This window comes from Sciurus carolinensis, chromosome 9 (genome assembly GCF_902686445.1).
Source record: "Sciurus carolinensis chromosome 9, mSciCar1.2, whole genome shotgun sequence".
Taxonomy (NCBI): Eukaryota; Metazoa; Chordata; class Mammalia; order Rodentia; family Sciuridae; genus Sciurus; species Sciurus carolinensis.
The window spans coordinates 27,428,359-27,448,620 of record NC_062221.1 but is presented as its reverse complement, the minus strand read 5'-3'; the positions used below and the strand labels follow the sequence as shown (position 1 = coordinate 27,448,620).

The 20,262-nt window shown below is 50.0% G+C and overlaps 1 protein-coding gene across 12 annotated transcripts; it reads left to right on the top strand.

The window, feature by feature from the left end:
* Positions 1–68: 68 nt before the first annotated feature.
* On the top strand, positions 69–12,092 carry Hemk1 (HemK methyltransferase family member 1). Of its 12 annotated transcripts, none has more exons than XM_047565129.1 (13): positions 1,386–1,680; positions 1,777–1,922; positions 2,434–2,513; positions 2,597–2,986; positions 3,430–3,521; positions 3,839–3,932; positions 8,476–8,610; positions 8,938–9,002; positions 9,282–9,331; positions 10,257–10,365; positions 11,225–11,344; positions 11,492–11,605; positions 11,710–12,092. In XM_047565129.1, the coding sequence occupies exons 4-13, from the start codon at positions 2,756–2,758 to the stop codon at positions 11,744–11,746; spliced, it is 1,047 nt and encodes a 348-aa protein (XP_047421085.1). In that variant the 5' UTR covers positions 1,386–1,680; positions 1,777–1,922; positions 2,434–2,513; positions 2,597–2,755; the 3' UTR covers positions 11,747–12,092. The 12 variants fall into 12 exon arrangements, with proteins under 12 accessions (XP_047421095.1, XP_047421096.1, XP_047421085.1 ...); XM_047565130.1 differs by having other exon boundaries at positions 1,777–1,929; positions 2,437–2,513; XM_047565128.1 differs by having other exon boundaries at positions 1,777–1,929.
* The last annotated feature ends 8,170 nt before the right edge of the window (positions 12,093–20,262 follow it).

Sequence of the window (20,262 nt, the reverse complement as noted above, 5' to 3'; positions counted from 1 at the left end):
CAGCGCCTTGCCTCCCGGCCCTCTCCGCGCCCCCGGACCCCGATTGGCTGCCAGGCCTAAAGCCAGCCCAGCATTGGCCTTCTGGCCTGTCGCTCGGATATGACTCCTCCCTAAGCAGAGCCCGGAGCCAGGTAGCAGGATGAGACCACCCCTTACCGTAGTGGCCTCCGCCGACATCCGGCAGGGGACCATGGGTGACCAGGCCTTTCTTGGGTCACAACTCGGGATCCTGGGCAGCTCCAACGTCACCGGACACACTCGGAGCCCCCAAACGCAGAAGTACAGAGAAGGCTTGGAGAGAGCACTGGACTCGAAGTTCTTTGGGCCTGAGTTGAACTCTGACAGGACCCTTTACTGTGTGACTTTGAACAAGCTGCTTCCCCTCCTTGTGTCTCGGATTTCTATTCAGACAGGGCCTCTAGTGTGAGGGCTCTTGTTAAATTACTCCAACCCTGGACTAGAAACAGAGAATCTTGTCCAGAGAAGTTGAGAGCAGAATGAAATTATTATCTGGGTGGTATTTATCGGGTATCCCGGTCCAGGCAAGTCTACCTATGTCTCACAATAGTTGAAATCCACAGCATGATCACTACAAGAAGCCCTCAGACATTCTGTAATGCACTGGTTTTCAAAGGAATTTATGAGAAGCATAAGGTAGCTAGGTATAAATGCAGGTGCCCGCAGCTCCCCGGGAAGCCACGTGTTTCATAGTAGAGTGTTAATAGTGATCGAGTTAGCAGTAGGTTCTGGTAGGAGGTGTACTTTATGGGACACAGCCATGAATTTTATAGAAAGAGTAACTGAGATACAGAAAGGTCTGGGTATTTGAACCAGATATTAGTCTCGCGACGAGTTGCTAATAGAAGCAAAATTCGAATTCAGTTCTCTGGCGTTCTGCTTTTTCAGCTCCCTGCCCCAAATCCTACAAGCGAGGGAGAAGGTGAAGAGTGGCTTTAGGGTCCTGTCGCCACTGAATCAATCCCCTGATGGGTCATCACCCTCAGCCAGATCCGGAATACTGGGTGTTGCCCCCCAAATTGGGACTCGTCCAGAACACTGGGACCCAGTATTCCACACTGAACACACAGTGAACCACACTTTGTTTTGTTCCACAGACTATATTCGACCACGTCCCCGGACATCGGGTCCGCGCTCCAACCCAAATGAGTTGGTGACACGCCCCCGTAATGGACAGCTCTATCCTAGCCGGGTCTCTAAACGTCTGCTCCAGTCTTTCACTGTAGGCTGTATCTACATCCTTGCGGTGACATTAAAGGAAGACTTGCCAGTATGGGCTGCTAGGGTGCACCCCACACATCCCCGGAATTTCCCGCCCGTGAGGTTCACAGCTTCCTCATCCTCTTGCAGGGTTTACCCGGAGGAACTCAGAGACCTTAGGAACGTTGGAGCTGAGTGACAAGGTCTGCCCGAGCCTTTTCTTGACTGCGCCGACCCGGAAGCGGAGTATCCGAAGGCACACACTGCAGATTACTCACGTCCGGAAGCCAATACCGAGTGGTTTTCCCCGGCCGGTGGGTGGGTGGATGCGCAGCTCCGCTTGGGTGGAGCAGCCTCTATGGCAGGTGTGCACTAGAGGTGCGGACCCGGGTGGGTGCGCCTGGACTGCAACACCCTGGAGACCTGATCGGCCCACCCCAGTTAGTGCAGATGGAGAAGGAGGTTTGTAGAAAGGCGGCCTCTTTGGGGTCATCAGTGATGCCCATGCGAAGCTGGGAAGCAGGCTGTGCCCTACACTTAAATCTTTGCTTATTCCAGGGGCAGCGCACAAGTAGAGAGTTGCCTCTGTAGGCCGGAAGACTTGGATTCTTGTCCTGCCTTGGACAGTTCCTAGCTGGGTGACTGTGGGCAGGTTGCTTCCCTTCCTGAAACCTGCTTGTCTCTGAGGATGTGGCAATTAGAAGGTGCTCGGTAAAAACAAGTTTAGACCTTTTTCTGTTGAAAGTAAAGGGACCACTGATTTAAATCCTCAGTTAAGCTTGTTTATATTTTTTAGCTAGCAATTTGTGCTAACATCTGGGGTTATGGGTTAGATTGAATTTATTTATTCAATTTTTTAGCTAGCAATTTGTGCTAACATCTGAGGTTATGGGTTAAATTAGAGGGAACCTTTCAGTATCCAATGACAGGAGTGCCAAATGTCACAAGTGAATCTCCTAAACCAGGCAGTCTCCCACTTATAACATTAGTTAAAGCTTTTAACATGGAGCCCTTGCTATGTGGTAAGCTGGTGCAGGTTCTTGACATTCATTGACAAATGCGCTCCTCACTGTGGGGTTATTTCCCCTACTTTATGGATGAGGAAACTGAAAATCAGAAATAATGACTTGCCCAAGTTCACACACACTAGGAGCAGACACAGTGTACCCTACCTCCAAACTCATGCTTTGATTCGCCAACCAGCCTATTTATTAGCAGGGGCAGCTACAGTTTCAGCCCACTTCAGCTGAAAATGTGAAGAAAGCATACTGGTTAAGACAAGAAGAGTCTAATAGGTGGGTAAGGGTCTAAATGAAGACAAAGTAAGAGCATGCCCTTTCTCAGGCAGCTTTTTATTTTCCCCTCTCTCCCCACCTAGGGAGGCACCCACACCTGAGGACCAGAACTATTTTGTGGAGCCAGAGCCAGTGACTTCTTCACTTCCCCTTCCAGGGCCCTCTCCTAGTACCTACCCCAACGGACATTGCAAAGAAGACTTGGGAACCTGGGAGCACTCTAGGCAGCTTTTCCCCAAGCCATGGAGCTTTGGGGCCAAAGGCTGTGGGCCCTCCTTTCTGGCCCTGGGGGAAGGAGGGGAGGCATCCGAAGCTGGGCCTACAGCTCATGGCGATCCCACCCACCTCTGACTGGGCTGTTAAGTCCCACAGGGATGGTCAGCCACTGGACAGGGGTCTTTGAGAAGAGAGGCATCCCAGAAGCCAGAGAATCCAGTGAGTACATCGTGGCTCATGTCCTTGGAGCCAAAACAGTTAAGTACAGTGTTATCAGGAGGGCAGGAAGAGGGATGAGGGAGGACTCTATGGAAGAGACATCAAACTTTTTTCTTCACCATATGCACAACTAAGGCTGATGGGATTTTTATTTTCAATTTTTTTTTTCAGTTGTAGATGGACACAATGCTTTTATTTATTTACTTATTTATTTTTACATGGTACTGAGGATGGAACCCAGTGCCTCACCTGTGCTAGGCAAGTGCTGTACCACTGCACAACCTGAGCCCCGACGGGATTTTTCTGAAGAAATATCTAGACAGATACTTATTCATTCATCCAATAAACTGTTAAAGCGGGTACCAGGCACTAGGAGCTTGGGGATGACTAAGTGACCAGCACTGGGCACCCAGGCATTGTCCGCATAAGAAACCTAGATTTGTGCTCCTAAATCAGGTACAGTTAATCTCTGTTGATACAGTTTCAGAGCCTGAAGCCAGTACTTTGGACACAGCCCCTGACCCCTCAGCAACTGCAGGGCATCCAGGTTCTGTGTAGCCGCCGATTGCAGAGGTAAGTGCCCCAGGGTCAGACCTGAGGGCCCTATGTGGGTCACAGGGGTCCATCTTCCCCCAGCCCCACCAAGTTCATGGTCAGGGAAGATGAAAGCATCAAAGGACTAGGGAGATACTGGGATGATGGAGTAGCAAGAAGGGGCCAGGTAGTAAATAGGAAGAAGGAAGGGAGGACAGGTCTAGGTTCTGTGTTCCAGGGCACTGGGTTATGGCTCTGCCTGACAGCTTTGACCGCAAGTGGTATTTATTGTTCAAAGAAAGCATGATCCTATTTGTCTTGGCTCGGGCTGACCACCTGGATATCCTCCTCTGTAGGGAACCTGTGCAGTACATCCTTGGGGAGTGGGACTTTCGGGGGCTCAGTCTGAAGATGGTGCCCCCAGTGTTTATTCCTCGGCCAGAAACAGAGGTGAGTGAGTGTTCTACCAGGATAGAACAGAATGGGGATGACATTAGGGTTCATAGTACCTGTCTTGCTCAAGATGCCCTCCAGGGGTTGCTAGTGTCCCATGACAGCCATTCTCAGGGGCAGTGCCCTTCTAGACATGGGTCTCCTTGCTGGCTGGGTTGGCCAAACCGAGAAGATAGAGAACTCCTGTTTATCCTCTTGACTCTTCACATCCCAAGATACCACCCCAGCTCCCAGAGCTGGCTGCAGTCGAGAGCGCCCCGAGTAGTGCTGTCCAAGTACTCTGCCTATTCTTGTCATTTCCCTAGGAGCTATCCTGTGGGCTCATAGCCCACCTAATCCATGGGAAGCAAATGCCCTCTAGCAGTATCCTAGGTGGCATAGGGGAGGTAAAGAAGGTTCTAGCTGGATGCTCACAGTGAGGTCTCTGCCCCCTCTGGGCCCAGATATTGAGAGGTTTGGGCCTTCTGACCAGGGAATCTGTGGCTTGGTGGATCTCTTGGGTCTATTGTCTTGACAGGTAATCACCTATATCTGTTCCTCAAATTACTTGAACTGGGAATATGTGCCCCAAACGTGCTGTCCCTTGGTAAGGCACTCTGATCCTGGGAGAGATGCTTTCTTTGATCCTTCTTGGATATCCCCATTATTTTGTGGATGGCAGAGCCCATATCCTGAGATAGTAGACACAGGGTGAAACAGAGCTGGGTGTGTACTGGTGGGCAAGCCAGAGGATACCATATTCTTAAAAGGGTTGATTCTAGAAAAATACCTAGCCACAAACATTCCTAAGAAAGGTCAGGCCCCTTTTACTTGTTCTAGATAGGGTCCCAGAGGAAACCCTCCTCAAGTCCCCACTCTCACAGCCTATGTCTTTCATTCAGGAAACCCTCTATCCCTCACCTCCATGTCATGTGCTTTGGAGACAGGATCCTTGCCTTACTGACCAGTGTCAGGGTAGAGGAATTAGGAAATCTGAGGCCTTGATGGAGTTATATAGCTTTTAAGGGAGGGGAGCATGGGGGTAGTTCTTGGACTTCCTGACTCCTTATATAGGTCTATCCCATCTAGGATTGGAATGACCCAGGATGGGGTGCAGAGACCTAGAGCAGAATGTGGCCTACCACCTGTGGGCTTTTGGCTTTCCCAAACATGTGACTTTTGTCCAGAAGGTTACTTGCCATCCCCTGAGGCTGCCAAGGATCAGGGCATGGGAGGGTATCTATCATGGTGACCTTGGAGTCCCCTTAGAACTGACCTGGCACCGTCTGTGTGTTCTGGGATTCTGAGTGTTGGGGAATGAACTTCCAGCTCCCATTTGGTCCTCCTTTCTTACGTGGGTCTGGACCAGGAGCACAGCTTTACTGCAAGAGGTGGGAAAGAAGGGGGATGCTGTGATTGGAAGTCTCATTGTACAATTCATTTTTTTTTTAATTTTTTTAGTTGTAGATGAACATAATACCTTTATTTTATTTATTTATTTTTATTTGGTGCTGAGGATCAAACCCAGTGCCTCTCATGTGCTAGGCAAGTGCTCTATTGCTGAGCCACAACCCCAGTGCCTGTACAGACATTTCTGAGAATTCATCAGATTTGCCCCATGTGAAGCAGCACTGGGGTGGGGTTGCTTTACCAAGAACTCAAGAGGACGTGGCCTGTGGCAGGGCGTGGGGAGAATGGGTGCAGGGGAGGAATCATGGTGTCTGTATTTTTTCCATCAATTAAAGGGTAGTTTCTGACATGAGTAAGAAAGTCTGAAAAGCAAGGTTGCAAGTGGCTTGTGGCCTGATGAGTTGGGTTTTCCCTGGGGGTGATAAAGTAGTAGGATCTCCCATATGGCAGAGTGTACAGTAGGAAACCCAAGACTGGTGTGTGAGCCATCTGGTCTTGTCTGGTGTGGTAAGGCCATGGGGGTATGGGAGGCTTAGTGTTTTGTCTATGATTGGTTTGGGGAGGCAATGCCTCCTTCCTGGGGCTGCCCCACTACAGATGTGATCCTAATGGAGGGTGCTTAGGTCCTGCCAAATTCTTAGGTCAACCTTTTGAGGGATGTGGCACACATGCAGGGGCAGTGACTCCAGGCAGAGCCAACAGCAGCCTGCCTCCTACCTCCTTCCTGCATGTCTCTGTCACTCTATCTTACTATATTCTTGAATTCTTCCCATGTTCACCTAGGCCTGTGACCAGCTCAGCTTTTAGCCTGTCCCAAAGTGGGTCTTCACTTCTGGGGAAGAAGTTTCTGGACTTCCTGCTGGTGGTTCCTTGGACACTTTGCTTCTCCCTGTGCCCCTGCTGCTAGTGGTTCCTTGGACACTTTGCTTCTCCCTGTGCCCCTCCAAATGACCTTATAACCAAAGTGAGGTTCCTATGTTCTAGAGTGGAAGGGAGAGCAAGAGACCACTGGTGGCCAATCTGTCAGCTTCGTATCCTGCCCCATTCACATAGTTGGTGTGTGTTTGAGGTTGTGGGTGTCTTTGTAAGATGGCTGGTCAGTGTGGCTGGATGAAGGGTCACCTGTCAGCCATAGTGGGCTGTCTGTGGTCAGAAAACCAAGAGACTCACACCCCGGACAAATCTCCATCCCCCTGCCAGCCTTCAGCACATGGCCTTACCACAGACTCTCAACCACAGCCCTGGACTGCACGCTTTGTACCGGTCTGAAGCCTATGTACTCAGCTTGCTAAAAGCACCCTAGTGGTCTCCAGCCATGCCTGGCATAGGACTCATAGGAGCAAGTGAATGGAAGCCCTTTCCTGGTGGAACTGGGCTCCCTAAGCTGTAGGCAATGGCTTTTTTGGTACAGAAGGTGCTGAGAACAGGGAAGACTGGACCCACTGGTCAGTTTCTGCCTGCTTTAAACTTGTTATTTTTGGAATGGATGAGTTTTGTTACTGAGGTGGGGGGCCTAGAAGGATGAGATACTTTTTGGGACTCAACATGCTCACCTTATAAGGTGAATGGGTGATCTGGAGCTGTCTGCGTGATTGGACCTAGATGGTGACATTGCGGGGTTTGGGAGGACCTGGGGATATGAAACTTGGAAGGTGGCTTCCCTAGGCCAAGGAGAGCTTATCTAGCACTTGGAAAGTAGCCAAGAGATACCACTGCAGGTCAAGCCAGTATAGGATATTTTGATGGTTCAGACTCCAGGTCTTCCCATCATGGAGCCTGGTTAAAGACTTAAATCCCATGCTTGACCCTAGAATTAGGATGGGGAAAGTTGTGATGGAGAGAACCTGACTAGGGGCAGAGGGAAGCTTTCTGAGAAAGTGAACTTCTCTTCAAATGAGAAGCACCCACATGCTTGACCCTTTTCTCCTCCCTCCAGTTTCCTGAGCCAGTCCTGTGTGGGAGCTGAGATCCCAGGAGTCCTAAGTCCCTGGTAGGGCCCCTCTGCCTACATCTAAGAGGTGCCTTTGAGTAGGTGCCACACTGTCCTTTCAAAGCTCTATGCCTGAGTATGCAGGACCCCCACTGTTGATTGGAAATGTTTCAGCCATTGGACAACAGCCACTGTCTGTCCCTTGTCCCTACCCTATATCTGCTTCCATACTCTGTCCCTTCAGGCAGCAGATAGTAGGTTGAGACTTGAAACCTTCTTTTTTCCTAAGTGATTATGTCTTAAAGTGTCCTTCCACTTCTAAGGTGAGTATAATGAAGTCAGTTATCTCCTCTCACATCCATACCCTTTATCCTATGCTCTTTGTATGCCACAACCCCCTTCAGATATGTCCTTACACCACATAGGGAATTCTCTTTTTATTTTTGGCATAGAGCCTCCTAAACTTAGATTTATGAGGAAGCTGGGGACACATCAGCCCCTGATTCATTCAGTCATCCTTTTATTCTCTTTCTCTTTCTTTCCCTTTCTTTCTTGCTTGTGCTGGCAACTGAACTCAGGACTTTTTGCATATTAGGCAAATGCTGTACTACTGAGCTGCAGCCCCTGCCTCTAGTTCTTGATAGCTGTGAACCACAGGTCATGCTCCAGGAGAGGCCTTGACCCTTGGGCTTCATTTCCTCGTGGGCCAGTTGTGAGGACCCAACAGACTAATATAGGGAAAGCTCTGGGAACAGGGCCAGGCACAGAGGGAGTGGCCAGGAACCAACAAGCATGGTTCTTAGCATTTCTGTGATCACAAAATGGGAGGATGTCTGGAGAGTGCTTCGCTGGGGTTTGTTTGTTTTTTTATGGTGCTGGGGATTGAACCCAGGGCCTGTGCATGTGAGGCAAGCACTCTAATAACTCTCTGGGGTTTATTGTGCACTTCCTATGTGTGCTTCATGAATATGACTGGGTTTAATCCTTACAGCATTCCCATGAGAAGGGTTATCCTCTACTGTGCTGAATTTTACAGATGGGGAAACTGAAGCATGAAGAGGCAGGGTGACCTACCCATGCCCCTAGCTGACATAAACTTCAGTCTGGCTTTGGTCACCTCCCTTTCTATATTCACACAGGTACTAACTGCTTGGATGTCTTTGCCAAGGCCCCAGGAGCCAGGTTGGTACCAACTCTGATCCAGGCCTCTCTGCCACACAGGAACTGGTTGAATGGGTACTGGAGGAGGTGGCCCAGAGGCCCCATGTTGTAGAAGCCCAAGGTGGCCCCCTCATTCTGGAGGTGGGCTGTGGATCAGGAGCCATCTCCCTCAGCCTGTTGAGCCAACTGCCTGAGGTAAGCCCTCTCTGCATCCCTCTGCTTTACCCTAGCCAGACTGGGACTTACATGCACTGTCTCTCCCTTTGGTCCTTCCCACATCCCTTTACTAGAAGCACTTGGGGAAAGGAATCAGATAAGGAAGGATAGGAATGTCCCCAGCCGAGCATGGTCCCAACCTCTAACTCCCATTCCCTTCTGTTTAGCTAGATCCTGACCCAGAGGGAAAAGGCTGTTAAGTATTTTCCTTCTCTTCTGGTTCCGGGGGTGGTTGGAGGAGGGTTCCATGCCTGGCATCTCTTAACACTCTTAAATGATGCCTTCCATCATTTGTTCTTGGGGCAGAGCCGAGTCATTGCTGTGGATAAGGAGGAAGCTGCTATCAATCTGACCTATGAGAATGCTCAGAGGTAGGTAGGCTGGGGCAGTCAGAAGGCCAGCATAGGGGAGTTGGACTTTGGGACATGAACTTGACCCTTCTTCAAGTATCAAACCCACTGATGTCTGATCTCTGTTCCCAAGAAGGGAGATGCAATAGGGGTGGCCTGGCATTGGTCCCGCAGGGTTATGAATGAATGCTGGGCACTGGGTATTTGATGGTTCATGAAAGGTTCACTATCCCTTCTGATCCTTGTAGCCAAAGCTGGGGGTCTACCACATGTACTTACCCCACCTCCCCATTTCTCCAGGCTTCAGTTGCAGGACAGGATTTGGATCATCCCCTTTGATGTAACGTCAGGTATACTCTCCCACCCATCTTCCTTGGGGTGGGGATCCTGAATACAGGGAATGCCGGGTAGATGTGGTACTCTGTGGAGGTTGGGGGAGGGTTGCCCAACATTCACACACACACTGGCCATCTCAGACCAGTTCTCGCTGAGGACAGCCATGTTGCTATTATCTGTATAGCTGACCTGACCCATGAGAGGACCTTCTTAATCCCCCATTACTAATGATTTTAACTAGGACTTGCTTGTTGACAAGAAAGAAATAAGCCAAAAAGAAAGCCTTTAGGCTCAAAATATGTTAGTGCCCTCCCCACTCCTGCCTGGCTTGGGAAAAAGTGGCCTGGCACTGTACAGTACAGCCTCAGCTTTTCAGAGTGTCCTCAGGTGTCCAGCTCCAATTCTGGCTCCATCATGTTACCATGGAGTCTCTGAGCCTCATGTGGAGTGTCATACACTTGGAATAGCATCTGCCAAAGGGTAGGACCAAGAAACAGTGCTATCAGAAATTGCTAACTGAGACCAGTCCTGCCCTCCAGGTATTTTCAGATGATGTTAGCTGTAAGGCAATGTGGCAAGGCCAATAGGGCTGCAGAAGACAGAGTCTCTTGCTTTGCCTAGGTAATCAGAGAGGGTATCTGGAGGTGGCACTTGAAACGAATCTTGCTTAATGAGGAGTTTTTGGCAGGAAGAAGAAAGAGCTAGGGCCTTCTGGATGAAAGACTTCATGTCAGCATGTCTTCTCCTGGCTGGGCTGCTCTTTAGGGACTCTGGACCCTAATCTGCAAATCTGGCTTATCAGGTTTAGAGGCAGGTCCAAGGTATAACTTGGAAAGAGGGACATGGTGACAGGTAGAGCTACCACCTTGAGCTACCAACTTTACCTCTCAATGGACAGTCCATTGAGAACAGTTGTTATGTTCCCTTCTTTGACCACAGAGGGGAACTGGACACACCTTTTGCCCTGGGGCCCTGTGGACCTGATTGTCAGCAACCCACCCTATGTCTTTCACCAGGATATGGAGCAGCTGGCCCCAGAGATCCGAAGGTGCTGTGGGGTGGGTGGGATGAAGGGGCATGCCTGAGAAAGCCTAGTAGGATTGGCCCTCCCTGGATGACCACACTATCTGTAGGGGTGGGTGAGAGCTGAAAAGAGCAGTGGTTTTGAGGGGTATGTATTGCAGCCCATAGACCCACCTGGCTTCAGCTTCCATCTTCCTGCTTGACTCCTGGGTACCCCTCAACTTATCTGAGCCTCAGTTTCCTACATCTGAAGGGATAGTGGTTGCACTTTGCAGGCCCATGGGGAGAACTCAGTGACAACTCTAAAGCATTGGACACAGGGCTAATGGAAGGTTCTCAGTAGATGTATATGCCATTTTACAGAAGAATGAGGCCCAAAGGGAAGGTGCCTTGTCTAAGGGCCCCTGGGGACTTAGTGGGAAGACTGGGACTAAAATCCTCCTCTAGGCTTTGCACCAAGCCTTCCTGTTTTTTCATGGACTGAGAACCAGGGGTAGCTAAGGAGCTCCTAGGTGGGGCAATGACAATGTGGGTTAGCGTGCTGACTTCCCCCCAGGACTTCTCAGGAGTGCTTAGGAATAGCTCTAGACCTTCCCACCAAGAGCAGGAGCAGCCCTGTGGTGGGAGACTCTCACACCCTGGGGACTGTCCATCAGTGGGATTTAGCAAGCATGCCTGGCATTGCTTGGCGGGACTGCTGCACACAGGAGGAGGGAAGTAAAAACTGTGATCCCTTCAAGACCCACCTTCTCTGGGTCTTCACACTTGCCTCTCACCCTAGAATGTGTCAGAGGTCCCTTTTGTGGAGGCCCTGCCCATCTCCTTTTCATTTTTCAGACACACTCCGCCTACCAGCTCTCACTTGCCACTGTTTTCCCATCTAGCTATGAAGACCCAGTGGCCCTGGATGGTGGGGAAAAAGGCATGGACATCATTACCCATATCCTGACCCTGGCACCCCAGTTCCTGAAGGACTCTGGGTACGGATGGGACAGGTGTTCTAGGTCTGTCTTCAGTAGCCTCTTCCACTTGCAGTGTGTGCTGGGCATGCCCCGGCAGTCATTCTTCCCCCACCTCTCTCAGCCCAGACAACCCAGAAGTGCAAGTCCCAGACCTTCCCAGTTGAACCAATGCATTTCCCTTCCATGTAGAAGCATCTTTTTGGAAGTAGACCCGAGGCACCCAGAGCTCGTCAGCAACTGGCTTCAGAGCCATCCTGACCTGTACCTCAATCTTGTAACTGTACGCAGGGACTTCTGTGGGAGGTAAGGCCCACGGCTCAGTTCCACAAGTGTGCTATTTCCACCCCCGTGTGCCTTTGTTCCCTGGAGCCCAGGCAGTAACCAGCCTCTTGCCGTTGTCTCCTCAGGCCCCGGTTCCTGCATGTCCAGAGATCTGGGCCATAATGTGACTGTCATGTGGCTGCCTGGCCAAGGACCCAGCCTCACTGAATGTCTGGCTGACCATTTCTTCTTGGAATGCTGCTAAGAGGGAGATGAATGGTGCTTCCCAGAACCCCAGGAGCTTGTAGCATTTCCCATGTTCTGTGATTCTCCATGTTCTACATTTCTAGAAGACCTGGAAACAAGGATGGGGGTGTCCTTCCTGGACAGCTCCTGAGTTTGGCTCAGGAGCTGGGAAGACCCAAGTTCCCAATCTAGCTCCATCAAATCAATATGGTGAAGGGCAGGTTGCTCTGTGTTCCTGTTAGTGGAATTGCTGTGGAGATATTGGGAAGTAAAGTACTGAGAGACTGACAGTGGTGAACAGTGTTTTTCTTATGATTTATGGGGTCCTGTCCTTTTAACCCCAGATAGTAATGAGGATGAGAGCTTCCTCCTGTCCCAAAAGGGCTGACTGTTAGGCCCTACCTGGTGGTGGGTGGGACACAGTATGAGGAAGGTACAGGGGCACCCACTCCTGACCTTGGATACCATAGGGCCCTGCACTGAGCGGCTTACTCTCAGATGGACTTACTTAGTCCTCCCTTCCCTGAATGCACGCATACACACTTCCCTATTTGGGTCTAGCCTCTGAGCACAGAAACCTTATCAAAGCTTTAACTGAAGGTTGCCTGCCTGCTTCTTGGAGGGGATGGGGCTAAGGGTCTTTGACACTCAATTCTGGGGTCACACACCCACGTTCAGTGAGGATGATCAGGGCTTTTGCTTATTTTTATTTCGATAGCTTTCAACTGAACATCCCTTCCAAGTTACTATGGATGGGGCTGGTAGAGTGAGAAGCTAAGACAGTGGGTACCAAGTTGTGGCCTCCACCCCAGCTCCTTCCTTAAGCTAGTCTGGTAGATTCATGTCCACCTGGAGGACCAGAGACCAGCCCTCCTGTCAATAATAATAGGAAACTTCTAGGTTGGTGAGTGCTGATTTGAAGCTGTATCAGGGTGGGTACCATGGAGCCTAGGAGACCCAGCAGGCTCCTTCTATCAGACCTCCCCCTATGCCCTGGCACTTTCATGAGTCTGACCTGAGCTGTAGTGGCCAGAGGTAGTGTGGTCTGATGGGCAGTATCCTCTGTTGGAGCCAGTAGTGCTAAATTCCAGGGCTGGGTCTCGCATTTGTCAGTGCAAATTCCTTTTCTATGTGAAGCTCTTTCTGAGCCCAAGGGCAATGCAAAGCAGCAGCCTCATTTTACTCTTGGTCAGCGAAGTGGAGTGTTCATCCTGACATCTTCATGCCCATTGTCCAGATGGGAGACCAAGGTACCAGGGGGAGACTTGGCCTGCCAGAGGTCCCATCATAGGAGGTGGCCAAGTGGAGACAAGAAGTTAGGTCCCAGCCAGGTGCGGTTGTGCTGTAATCCCAACAGCTCGGGAGGCTGAGGCAGGAGGATCAGGAGTTCAAACCCAGCCTCAGCAGCTTAACAAGGTACTTAGCAACTCAGTAAGACCCTGTCTCTAAATAAAATAGAAAAAAGTGCTGGGAATGTGGCTCAGTGGTTAAGCACCCTGGATTCAATCCTCAGTACCGGAAAAAAAAAAAAAAAAAGAAGAAGTTAGGTCCCAGCCTTAAGGTACTTAAGGTAGTCTATATTCCAGGAGTCATACCTGGCCTGCATGATGCCCACTGCTATCATGAGGCAGGGGGTGAGGTGTGCAGAGTTCACCTTTCATAGGCCATGCTGCAGATCCTAGAGCCCTGGTGTCTGGTCCTGGTATTCTGTTCTTTACCCAACCCTGACCTGACCTGGGCCTCCTTTGAGGAGGAGCCAGGGACTTTTGCTGCTCCAGAAGGAACCTGGAAAGACAGGATGGGACACAACCAGAACTAGGCTTCTTATTTCCTGATCCCCCTTGCCTTCCAAAATCCCTTTCTTGTATTTCCCTTTCTTTGCTCCACCTGTGCTCTTTGGCTCTTTAGCAGCATTTCAGGGCAGCTACCCTAACCTCCTAGCTATCTGGTACACCCTTGACCCCCATCTTGGGCTACACCTCTGCTAGTGCTGACCTCCATAACAGTCTTACCCTGCTGGCCTCAGGCCCATGACTAAGGAAGGGCCTTGGTGAGCATGTAGGTATGGCACCCAAGAGAGTGTAATGATGGAGAATGACAGTGTAGGGGCAGCTGGGGTCATTGGAGCAGAAACCACCCTGGGGACAGCTTCCTTCCCAGAAAAATGTGGGACTTGATTCCACTGGGAAAAAGGTCTAAGCCAAGAGAATTGGCAAAGTAGGGCCTTAAGCCTGTACCCACTGGCTTGATATGGATATGAATATGGAGCTGTGATGTGGAAGACATATCAGCCTGGATTCAGATTCTGCAGTCTGCCTCTCACCAGGATGAGACCTTGGGCAGATGACTTCACCTTATTCATCCTTGGCTTCCAGGCCCAGCAAAATGGGACCAGAGTGCTTTATTTTATAAGATGTTGTGAGAAGCCCATGAGCTGCACCTTTCTTGGCACATTATGTGTATTTTGATTATCTGCAGACAAAGGACAGACACCAGAAGGGAGGGCCCTGTGCCCTCCTCATGCTCAGCACCAATGTAAGGCAGGCACAGACAAAACAGTCTGGAAGGGAGGGATAGCAGGTATTTTAGTCCTGGACTCATTGCTTCTCTCCACCCTCTGGAGATGGAGCCACTGAGAGGCTGGCAGCCCACATCTCCCCTTAGTCCCTCCTCACCAGGGCCAGAGAGCCCTAAGGCCCAGGCCAGGGCAGCTAGTGGCTTCTACTTAGAGCAAACCAGGCTCACCTACCCTGTCCTCCACCCCCACCCACCCCACCCTTAGTCCTGATGCTAAAACCAGAGACGTCTCTTGAGCCACCTTTGCTAGTGGAGACCTTAAGGCTAGAACATATGGATCAGATGGTACAGTCCAGACTCTGCAGACCCCTGAGGTCTTGAGGGATGTCCCTGCTGCTCACCCAGCCTCCTTAAGCCAGAGCCCAGAACCTGGGCAGCAGATGTAGGAGTCCCTGTTCAAGGTACTCTGAGAGCAAGTCCACCTTTTCCTCTGACAACTATGGTCTTATCTCACAGTATGATGCTTTCCCAAGCTGCCCTTGAGTTTCTTCATGGGGCTTATTGAAATGTGCTGCTTTATTGAACTGTGCCACCAAACCCCTAACTGCAAGAAATACACCCTTTCCTGCTCCCCCCTCCCATTTGAACCCTGGTCCATCACTTGCTCCCGATCTCTATTGATTGTCTGCGGACAAAAGGACAGACACCATCTCCCAAATCCTATTACCTAGGTAGAGGTGGTCTTTGTGCCTTGTAGAATCTGGGTCTGAAGCAGTCGGGGAGGACAGCTGTGGGAAAGGCCCTGGGAACCCCTTTCTGGCTTCATAGGTGCTGAGTAAGTGAACAAAGGGTTTGACTACTGACAAGTTTGAGACCTGCTGGCCTAAGGTGGGAACCTATTTAATTTCTGCAACCTGCATGCCTTTTCTTTCCTTCTGCCTTTAGATTCTTTTTACTGCTGCCCTAGACCTCAGCCTCCTTGTAGTACCCTCCACTCTCTAAACACACCATTCCTTTGTTCCATTAGTGCTTTCATCAGAATGCCCTTGCTTACCACTGCTAGTCTAAGCCTCACCCTCCAAGCTCCAACACAAATGCTGCCTCCTCTGGGACACCTGCCCTGACCTCTGTGTTTTTCCCGCCTACCCCTACCCCATATCTTTGCTGGCGCCAATGACATTCTGTCCCATAAATTTGGAAACCTGCCTGTCTTGCTCATTTCCCTGGGGCCTCCTGTGACTCTGGCATACTCACGTTCAGTAAATGTCCACCAATAAGCTGAAAGTGTGTACATTTTCTAGAATAGGGCTGGAACTTCTCATTTGGCCATGTCTGACCTGATGGTAGCTCTCACGTATTTCGGTCAGCAGAGAGGAAGCTATGAGGGCCTGGCCTCCTGCCCAAACTAGGCAGCTGTTCAAGTTGAGCCATGGCCACTTTGAGGGCTCAAGTGCACCTGATCCCTGCACGACAGCCACGCCAGGAGAACAGGCTGTCCTTGGCGGCAGCAGGGTCAGGTGCCAAGTTTCCTGGAGCTCTTGGCCCAGGCAGCCCCGAGCCAGGGTGGTAGCTAAGACAGTAGCCTGATCCTCCTTCAAGACCCTTCTGCCATGGACAAGAGTCCTACACTGTATTGGAACTGGCAAAGCAACCCTGCCCTCCTGTCAGAATAATGGCCCCCAAAGATGCCTATGTCCTAATCCTCCAAAGCTGGAGGATTTTATGTGATAAAGGAACTTTGCAGATGTAATTAAGGATCTTAAATTGAAAGATTTTCCTGGATTGTTCAGGTAAACTCAGTGTAATTATAAGGGTCTTCTTTATATGAAGGAGGCAGGAATATCTACAGGAGAAGATGTGACAATGAAAGTAGAGGTCAAAGTGATGCAATTGCTAGAGGAAGGGGCCATGAGTCAAGGAATGCAGACTTCCTCCCTTAGAGCCCTAGGAAAGAATGCAGTTCTGTGATGCGTGATTTTAAGCCCAGTGAAACTGAATTTGGACTTCTAACCTCTAGAAATGAAAGGTAGTAATTATGTAAGGTTTTTGTTGTTGTTGTTGTTTGTTTTTTTGTTTGCGCAGTATCAGGGATTGAACTCAGGGGTGCTCTCTATCACTGAACTACATCCCCAACCCTTTTCAAAAATTATTTTTAATTTTGAGACAGGGTCTTACTCAGTTGCTGGGGCTGGCCTTAAACTTGTGATCCTCCTACCTCAGCCTCCCAAGTAGCTGGGCTTACAAGTGTGTGCCACTGCACTCGGCTGAATTTGTGTTGTTTTCAGTCACTAAATCTGTGGGAATTTGTTGCAGCAACCATAAGAAACACAGATTTTTGGTGCCTGAAGTAGAGCACTGCTATAACACTTAAAAATGGAATTGGTTTGGAATTGAATTTTGGAAAGGGGCAGAAGCTGGAAGAGTTTTGGGAAGCATGAGGCATTGTCTTGAACACCTGTCCTTTGAGAGGCAGTCTGGCCAGGGTGGAAGACCCTCCTCAACCTGCCATCCTGAATTTCTTAAGGCCCTACTCCCATGTCTTACCATATTTGGCGGGAACTGGCCCTTTCTCAGAGTGAGAGGACTAGAAGACTCACCAAGATGGGCCCCAGAGAGACTGGCCTGTCACTGGGAGTGGGTAAGGAATGGGAATGGGACCAGGGAGAGAGTGTAAGTCTGTCCTTCATAGCCCATCTCTAGTAGCATAGGTATCATCCAGGCCTTCAGAGAGGACCTTGGAGATTGGATCCAAGCCTAGTCCTGGTCCTTCATGGAGTTGTGTGACTAGCCCAGCACCCTTTGAGTATGAGCAGGGACCCACACCCTGGGTTTCAGGTACCATACTTGTGAAATAAACATAGCAGCTGCTGACCAAGCAAATGACTTGAGCCCTCCATGTTAGTGGTGGAAGGCTGAACCCCTCACAGCTACCAGGTAGTGCTCAACTCCAACCAAAGGCTTGGGCAGGACCAGACACCTGGGATTAAGAGCCAACTTGGTCCCAAGTCTTCTGAATATGATTTAGATGAAGTAAGAAGGCCAGATTGTACTGGAAGGGGTAGATTATAATAAGACACATCTCTAATCCCTTTTCTCCTTTCCAAAGAGGGAATAGTTTTACCAGAGGTCGTGTCGTACTTGCCCCCTGACTTCTAATACAGTGTTCTCAGCCCCTATCATTTTCAAGATCCTGTGACCAATTAATTAAATGGTGCTCCTATGTCTCTCCATATAGCTCCTAAATCCACGAATACTGGCCCATATAGTCCTCTGGGCCGTGTTATGGGCTGATGTCAGCCACATTAGATCAATTGTAGCCCCTGGGTCACACCTGAAGCCCAGGCAGTTATGAGAAGAGGAGGAATCCCCACACATAATGAGTGGGCAGCTCTCTGAGGGCACAAGCTGTGCACTCCTCAGTCCTGGCCCCCAGAGCCCTCTTGAGGTTTCTAGAAGAACTTTTAGCCTCATAACCAGGAATCAGATATGTAAGAGCTTCACATTCTAGGTATCCCTTTTCTTCCAGATACCTCCTCAGCAACCCTGAAGGATGAATTTTTTGGTTCACAGAATGGTGAAGGCAGGGGGAGCCTACCTCAGCCTCACTGGGAGCCCTGAAACTGGGCTGACCACCACTTGGACTCAGCTGAGACAGTTAGGGTACCCTGCCCCATGGGAAGCAGGCATGCCAGATGGCCCCTTCCCAGGGACTGGGGTCTCCTCCAGGGATTCTGAGAGCAGGGGATACCATCTTATTGCCTACCACTCTACCAGTTCTGCATTCTTCTGGGGCATGTGTCTAGGCGAATGGAGAGGTCAGATTATCCTATCCTCTGAGCCTAGGGAGCAGATAGATTATTGGGGCTTGAAGCACCTGCAGAGAACCTGGTACTACAGATGAGGAAATTAAGGCTCAGCAGGCAGAGTCAGTGCTGGGGCCTAAGCCCAGGTTTCTTTTTGGACTCCCAGGCAACAGCCATCCCTCCATCATCTGAAGACCCCCATCCTTCCTTGCTTTCTAGGAACAGTCCTACTTGCCAGAAGAGTCCCCTCTGCCCTTCCTGGAAGTCAGTTTGAGGCTGAGGTCCCTGAGTGTGCAAAACAAACCCTGAACTTGCACTGTCTGAGCTTTCTTGGCCTCAGACTCTGCAGTTGGGAGAAGGACCCAGGCAGCCCCCTAACTACCTTCACCTCCTTGCCTCTGAGCTCCTTCCAGGCACTGGGCCCCAAGCAGCTACTTTGAATTCATTAGCTTTAATCTCATGAACCAGTAGACAGGGGTTTTTAATCATCCCTGTGTTGCAGTTGAAGACACCATTGAGGCTCAGTGTGTGGTCATGGGTCAGGTTTCACAGCCAGACTAGAAGGGAGGATGATGCTTCTATCGGTGCTGATATGACTGTCAGAGACAAGAAGACTGGCATTGGTAGGTCCTGGGCTGTCCCCTGTAGAGTTTAGTATTGGGGTCCATCTGACCCTGTGGCCCCTTGGGGCAGGAATAAGGGATGCCAGGTTTGTTAACAGAGGGTTTTTTAAAAACCCAGCAGTAGCCTAATGGGCGTCTTTCCTGAGACACATGCAGTGTAGGACTAGGACCTTAGTCTCCCAAGCCCTACTATGTGCCAGATTCCAGGGAGCTGATACCATGTAGAAGGACTATAAAATATGGAATTCTACTGGTGTACCTTGAGCCATGATGGGATTATATTAATCCTCATGACATCCTATAAGGTAGAGGCTGTGAACCCTCTCATTTGACAGACAAGGAAACTGAAGATGAGAATGCTAAAGGATTACTTACATGCTGGCTGAGCTGGGATTGTGATACAATCTGTGATCCTGGGTCTAAGACCTTGGTAATCACATCAGGCTTGAGGTGGGGAGGACCCAGGACAAGGATCTACCAGGCAGTGGGGATACTCTGAGCAAAAGCCTGGCAGATTGAAGTCATATGGGCAGCGTTGTATAGGGGCAAGGTAGTGGAGTTGGGTCTTTGGTTAAGCCCTGAATGCATTTCTGGGGACCACAGGGCTTAAAAGCAAAGCTTTTGAGCTGAGTTACAGGATCAGCTAGGCATTGAGGATGCTTTCTCCCTCAGCCAGGAGGAGGGATCTGGGGCAGCAGACTACAACTCTCTAGGATCTGGAGGTGGCTAAGGGTAATAGTGGTGGCATCAGGCATTTAGGAACAACTGGCTCACAACTATTGGGGGTTGGATGTGGGGTAAAGGGTGACAAAGACCATAGTGGGGCCCAGGGATCTTAGTGGGACCTAGGAGTACCCTGAGCTGGAGACTGGGGTGATGGGGACAGTGAAATTGAGAGTATTGGATGCCCTCAGAACACCTCAGAGGCAGTATTGGACATCCGTAGATCCAGATGTGACCATGTTGGATCACAGCCCAAAGGCAGCCCTTTAAATAGATTTGGAAAGACCATCCTCCCAGAACTGAGTAACAGTAACAACAGTAACAGTGCATCTGCCATATATAAGCAATGCTGATGCCACAAACCTGTTGTCATAAATTCTTCCATCAAAGATGCCTTCTTTGTCTCACTAGAAACATAGAGTGAAGTTTAACCTGTCCAAGATCACATAGCCAGCAAATGACCATGCTGGGGTTTGAACCTAGTCCTCTAACATCTAGACAGAAGGGGAGTGAGCAGGTCACAGAGGCCATTTGCAGCCCTGGGCCTCTACTCTCAGAGGAGCCTAGCAACTCGTTAGGGTGCCCCAAGGGCCGACAAGGACTTCTGGGACAAAGAGAAAAATGGCAAACCAAAGAGAAGGCACCAGACATGAGATGAGCTTCCTTCTGGGTGCCTAACTCTCATACCCCACAGCAGAGGGGCCAAATAACAATCCCTGGGTGTGGGGGAGGAAAGGACAGCAAAGGTGGCTGTTATTGAAATGAGACTCAATATACTCTGGATATA

What these genes read in the sequence shown, in the direction of transcription:
- Hemk1 (XM_047565135.1), top strand. Translation starts at nt 2,756, where the DNA reads ATGGAGCTTTGGGGCCAAAGGCTGTGGGCCCTCCTTTCTGGCCCTGGG. An exon ending in ACCTATGAGAATGCTCAGAG is followed by an intron (nt 9,003 to 9,281) that starts GTAGGTAGGCTG and finishes CCATTTCTCCAG; the next exon opens with GCTTCAGTTGCAGGACAGGA. An exon ending in CGCAGGGACTTCTGTGGGAG is followed by an intron (nt 11,606 to 11,709) that starts GTAAGGCCCACG and finishes TTGTCTCCTCAG; the next exon opens with GCCCCGGTTCCTGCATGTCC.